This window comes from Pleurodeles waltl, chromosome 11 (assembly GCF_031143425.1).
Source record: "Pleurodeles waltl isolate 20211129_DDA chromosome 11, aPleWal1.hap1.20221129, whole genome shotgun sequence".
Classification (NCBI taxonomy): Eukaryota; Metazoa; Chordata; class Amphibia; order Caudata; family Salamandridae; genus Pleurodeles; species Pleurodeles waltl.
Genome location: NC_090450.1, coordinates 364,797,733 through 364,804,471, shown reverse-complemented (window position 1 = coordinate 364,804,471; position 6,739 = coordinate 364,797,733). Strand labels below are relative to the sequence as shown.

At 43.3% G+C, this 6,739-nt stretch overlaps 1 protein-coding gene across 2 annotated transcripts in view; it reads right to left on the bottom strand.

The window, feature by feature from the left end:
• Positions 1–934: 934 nt before the first annotated feature.
• The window catches only part of KIF1A (kinesin family member 1A), a 3,950,406-nt gene continuing 3,944,601 nt past the window's right edge, over positions 935–6,739 (bottom strand). For both annotated transcript variants that reach the window (XM_069213666.1, XM_069213667.1), the window contains one exon: positions 935–4,809. In XM_069213666.1, the coding sequence (XP_069069767.1) occupies positions 4,770–4,809 (40 nt within the window). In that variant the 3' untranslated portion in view covers positions 935–4,769. The remainder of the gene's footprint in view (positions 4,810–6,739) is intronic.

Genomic DNA, 6,739 nt, shown 5'->3' with positions numbered 1-6,739 from the left:
CCAAAGACCCGCTCACCGCCAAAACCAACCTCCACGAGGGACTAAAATCCATCGCCGAGTGGATGAGCAACAGCCGCCTGAAGCTCAACTCCGACAAGACGGAAGTCCTCATCCTCGGACGCACCCCCTCGGCCTGGAACGACTCCTGGTGGCCCACCGCCCTCGGACCCCCACCCACCCCAGCAAGCCACGCACGAAACCTCAGCTTCATCCTCGAATCTGCTCTCACCATGTCCAAACAGATCAACGCCGTCTTCTCTTCTTGTTTCAACACCCTCCGCATGCTCCGCAGGATCTTCAAGTGGATTCCAACAGGAACCAGGAAGACGGTGACTCAAGCCCTCGTCAGTAGCAGACTTGACTACAGCAACGCACTCTACACAGGCATCCCAACGAAAGACATCAAACGACTCCAACGCATCCAGAACGCATCCGCCCGCCTGATCCTCGACATACCCCGCTGATGTCACATTTCCCCCCACCTGAAGGACCTCCACTGGCTCCCCGTGGAAAAAAGGATCACCTTCAAACTCCTCACCCACGCACACAAGGCACTACACAACACCGGACCCACCTACCTGAACCCCAGACTCAACTTCTACGTCCCCACACGTCAACTCCGCTCTGCCAACCTCGCCCTCGCCATCGTCCCCCGAATCCAGCGCAAGACCTCGGGCGGCAGATCCTTCTCCTTCCTCGCCGCCAAGACCTGGAACTCTCTCCCCACCTCACTACGCCAGACCCAGGACCTCCTCACCTTCAGGAGACTCCTCAAGACATGGCTCTTCGAACGCTAGCAGCACCCCCCCCCCCCCTCCCCAGCGCCTCGAAACCCTGTTGGGTACATAGCGCGCTTTATAAATTCACTGATTGATTGATTGATTGAATATGTACTATTTTTATACATTATTTTTTAGCATTAATTTATATTTTTAACTATTTAAAAAAACTAATTTAACAGTATTTCCTTTGTGGTTTTATTTTAATTCCCTAACTCTGTTATTTTCTGAGGGTGAGTATTACAGTACCAGTGGTTGGCAATGTGTAGTGTTAAATTTACTACAAAAATGTAAGTTACTACAAAAGTGCACTTTGTGAATACCCAAAAGTAGTAAACTTACCCAAAAGTGTAAAGTTATTCAAAAGTGCAGTTTGTGAATCAGACCCTGAACATCTGCTTCACATGATAGAGTAACCAATCACCGGACATTTGAGCCAAACAGCTTGACCACATCAAAGTCTACTATTTGGATCAATGAGAATGACTGACTACTTATTAGCTATACAAGGCCATATCACCGGACTTCCGTGAGACTTCAAAGAATAGTGCATACTGCTGCGTGTGCCCCAAACTATCGTCCTTCTGCCATGTACTAGTCGTAAATGCCAGTGAAAGGCCTCTGGTGTTGTTTCAAAGGACCTAAGAGACTTTATCTGCATTGTCTACACTCTCATCTTAATGACTACTTATTCTTGGATATCACCTATGCTTTTATAATTGTGCTGCTGTTCAATGAGTTACTGACTGTTAGCAATTATATTACATTATAACTGCATTTGGTGTGGGTGTTTCTGCTGGTCGTTCCCATTTGTCTGTATTCAAAATAACATGTTGGGTTAGATGTAGATACTTGATCACAGATGTGTCATCTGCATAGGAATAATATTTCAGTCTTCTCGGCTGGATAAGGACTGCAGCAGGAGACCATGATCTCTAGTGTTGAAGGTTACAGAGAAGTCTACAAGCATCAGCACTGCTAGGTTCACCATGTCTGCAAGCTTTTGTGTGTAAGGCTGCCTCCATACCGAAATAGAGGCAGAAACCTCAGTCCTGCTTATCTAGCGTTTTGATATTATTTTGGTCTCTGGAGCTGATGAGAGACTCTCTCATCCAGCCATTAAATGATAGTTGCTCATATCATTTGGTTCAAGGTTAGAATTTTTTTTAAATGGGCAGGGTAACAGCGTGGCTCTTTAATGGGGCTATGACAATTTCCTGTGTGAGTGTACAGTATGTATGTGTGCTTCTGTGTAAGTGTAATGGAACGCAATGGAACATGTGTTAGTGTGTGCGTTCAGAAGAATAAACATGCCACTTTGAGTAGATGGATAAGCAAGTATATCACAGAAAATATCATATACCTATGTTTGTTTCTCTGCCGCATCCTGTATAATAGAAGAACTGCACGTGCATCTTAAAATGTGTATCAGAGTAAATGAATTTAATATGCAAACTGGTGTTACCCTGCACACCACATTCTACAGGTGCATGCTATTTCCTACATAAGCATTCTTGTGGCATAAAATAAAAGGAAAAAGAGCACAGAGGATGTTGACCAGCTGGTCAAGGTAGGCAGGTGTGTAAATTGAAATGTGGAAAATGTGGTTACCTACTATACAAGCAAAACCGTCTGCCTGCATATAGCAATCTGGCTCTGTCGGGGAAAGCTCTTGAACAACTGTATAAACGTGTGTTCATATCATTTGGTTCAAGGTTAGATTTTTTTTTAATGAGCAGGGTAACAGCTTGGCTCTTTAATGGGGCTGGAACAATTTCCTGTGTGAGTGTACAGTATGTATATGTGCTTCTGTGTAAGTGTAATGGAACGCAATGGGACATGTGTTAGTGTGTGCGTTCAGAAGAATAAACATGGCACTTTGAGTAGATGGATAAGCAAGTATATCACAGAAAATATAATTTACCTATGTTTGTTTCTCTGCCGCATCCTGTGCAATAGAAGAACTGCATGTGCATCTTAAAATGTGTATCAGAGAAAATGAATTGAATATGCAAACTGGTGTTACCCTGCACACCACATTCTACAGGTGCATGCTATTTCCTACATAAGCATTCTTGTGGCATAAAATAAAAGGAAAAAGAGCACAGAGGATGTTGACCAGCTGGTCAAGGTAGGCAGGTGTGTAAATTGAAATGTGGAAAATGTGGTTACCTACTATACAAGCAAAACCGTCTGCCTGCATATAGCAATCTGGCTCTGTCGGGGAAAGCTCTTGAACAACTGTACAAACATGTGCTGCCTGATCCTTGAGCGGGTGAGAGCAGTGCAAACAATCATGATTTAGCTTAGCCCTCTTCCTCATCTCCATAAGGTGCACATACAGGCCCTGATTTAAGCCAAAGTGGTGCAGCGCAGTGCTGCGCCATAAATAGCAGTGCTACGCTGCGCCACTTTTGAAATGTAGGGATGCGCCATATTTACAGAAATACAGTGCAGCCCTGTGTTTCCCCCTGCGCCGGTGCTAAATTAAGCTGCCTCCGCCAACGCAGGCAACCTTGCACCATAGTGCAAGGGTGTCTATGTTGAGGGGCTAGATTGTTTATGTGCAGGAAGGTGTCCCTTCCTGCACATAAACAATCTATTATGGTGATGTGGCACTTCTATGTGTGCTGCATAGACGTACCAAAGCGTCATTTCGGAATGATTGTTTATGTGCAGGAAGAGACACCTTCCTGCACATAAACAATTATCCATGGCATTTTGCTTCTTCTATGTGTGCTGCAAAAAACGAGGAGGAATAAAAGTATTCCTCCTCATTTTGCCATGCTAATGCCACCCCTGGGATGGTGTTAGTTTTTGGTGCTCTCTCAGGTTTACGACAACTCTTAAATCTGAGACAGCATCAAAAGCAATGGGTGTTGCAGTGGAACGCTCACCGCAACACCCATTGCATGCCACTGTGATGCAGAAAACTGCGTCGGAGGGGCCCATATTTACAAGGAGGTGTAACGCCACAAAAAGTGGTGCTACACCTCCTTGTAAATATGGAGCAATGCTTAGCGCCACCGGAGCATCATGAAAAGTGACGCTCCGGTGGCGCTACGGGGCTGTTAAATCTGCCCCTCAATCAGGACAGAATTTGGGCAACTCAAGACCTCAATTGTTCTGTTATATTTACTCCTCACTCTTCCCCACTTGGCAAGAAGAAAAGCTAAAAAGTCATATGGACGCTTTTTGATAGTAAAACACTTAGCAGTACTAAAGACAGTGTTTTGATGGTAATTGAAGATCTTTAGATTTGTGAAAGAAGAGTTTCCGAAGAGAATCGGCCATCAGAATTTCCTTCACCATAGTCGCCCTGTGCAGGTGGAAACTACGCCAGGGGTTCTCCTTCAGATTTAGCACTTCCTCCACCTATCAACGTGGTTGTTAGCACTCAATTCGAAATCTAGACTGTATCAAAATCAGATAAAAATGGAGCCTTCTATAACCACATTACGTGAGAGAAATATCGACTTGGATGGCATTCATGACACACTCTACTGGATGTATGACTGTACTGAGGTTGAGTGTGAGCTCCGATAGACTGTGTTACAACAGACACATGCTGTTTCTTAGGGGCTATACAACAGATATACCTCCCCTCCAGTTAATAAGGGCTTGGCATTCGCACTGACATGTTTGAAGGCAACCATGAATGGATGACGTGGAGGACAATATAATAGATGTAACTCCCTCTTCGAAGTGCACAGGAAGAGGACTTCTTGACAAGGGGACGGCAGGGAAGGTCAGGTCTGCATCAACCTTTGTGATAGTTAACCCTATTTATGGAGTGAGCCATGTTAAAACGCAGACGAGAAGTCACGGGGTGGACAGCCTCGCCTGCACGACCAAGCCTTGCAGTATCAATTTGCAGCTTCGGCGGAAACCAGTAGAGAAATACAACGCTTCATCCGTATCGGGCTCAAGTCTTTGTGCGTCACTGACAGGTTGAGGGGAATGGGACGCTTCTAGAGTGTGGGCAACATGTCAGATTCTCATCTGGGCTGTTCGCCTGGACAATTTGGATCTGTTAAAAAAGAGAAGGCAAAGGAGAAAGACAGAAATCATAAGTTGAACATATTTAAGCAAAAAAAAGAAAACAAAATTAATAAGGCTTTCTGCAGTCTTATACAACCGATACCAGACACTCATTTAGTGTTGCAATGATGTGTGGACAGAATAAGTGAATGTATGACAACATAAATAGATACACGGTACTATGGCATTCATATCAGTCAGGCCTTGTGTGGCCTCCTTATGCTACACAATTAACAAAGTTATATTTAAAGGACTGAAGGGTGGAGTTGGCAATGCCAGGTTAGTGTAAGTAAGACACCAGTGTGGAAGGAAGGAAAACAATGTTTGCCATTTAATCTAATGAGCTTTTGTTTTTTTCAGGAGAGAGCGGGCCAGCAAGTGGTAGTCAGACTCAAATTGTAAGTTTGTGAATAATAGGCCAGGAAAAAGGTTAAGAATTTACAAGGTCACAGCGTGAGTGCCCTTTCCACTTCAAGACAAGCATGAATGGTCCATGTTCCAGGAGGGTGTGAACACAGTTCTTTACCCACAACAGATTGATTATTGACAGACAGGGTTGTGGGTGAAATGGCTTAATATTACTAAGTACTCAATGTGAGGTAGGCTTCGCAAGTGAAGTACCACTTGATCTTGAGGGGTCTTATTTCTTTAATGAACGGAATGAGGGCATTACATTAAGGGGGTGAGATGGGGAATTCATGTCCCTGAGATCTATCAAAACCTTTGAAAACACCGATATGCCTTTAGTAGACGGCCTGCACACAAAATAATATCTCATAACACTTTGACATAGATCACACATGAATGCTCATATGCAGACGGAGCAACATCACACACTTACCCTCACACACCTATCAACACACCTACAGGTATCTATACATACAAACTAGCGAACATATCTTCCATGTACAGAAACCTGTTGATGCAATGCACAAAGAACGCCTTATATGAGGTCACATGTGGGAAGATTCGCAGAAATATACGTTATTTTGCTTGCTTACACAAGGTTTATGCCACAATGGCGGTCTTGCAGTGCTAAGGAAGGTGGGAGAGAACACTTTGAGGAATCGCTGTCATTTGAAGTACTATTTTTTTTCTTCTATTCTAGTTTGAGACCTGCTAAACAGGCTTCAGCCCCTGTAAGCTTTGTGAAAAAGGATATGCCTTTCACTTTCACTGCAAGTGCTGCACGTACATGCCTGCTCTGCTGTGAAGTTAGATTATTAGGTTGACACCTGAGAATCTGAAACATATACCACCTGTAAGGCAGTTGTAAATGTAAACTAAATAAATAAATAAATACATTGTTGAGTTCGGATAATTCAATCCTTAAAACATACACAATAGCATAAATACAGTGCGTGATGAAATATACATTCTTATCAAAACCAACAAAAAAAGGACTAACCTTGGTACCCGAAGATACCATAATCATACTACAAGGGGCATTCCATATTAAAAATGTATTGATTATAAAATAGTGGCACTCATACTAATTCATCATCACCTTAAATACAAGCTAAAATCACCAGAAAAAAAGATTAGATGTCAGAAAGAATTGCACAAGTCTTGCGATCCACATCTAAGCTATCACAAACTGTTGTTGAACTGTGCTTAAATCGCGTGACAATCTTCCTGCGCTTTACGGATAATCCAGCCGCATGCAAGAATTTGGCCAGACTAACAACAATCACCTCACATGTATCTGCTTTCAAAATCCTAAAGGCTGATCCAAGAGCTCTTATTCCCAGAAGTTTACACATTGGAGTGATCCACTTCTTCCTTGGAAGCCTATATGCCGCACAAAAAAAAACAAGATGTAAAATGGTTTTAGAAGCACAGCCACAAGATGGACCGATAGCACTGGCCATTCTATTTTTCACCCATTCTGATATAAACTCTAGAGTTGGAAAGGTCTC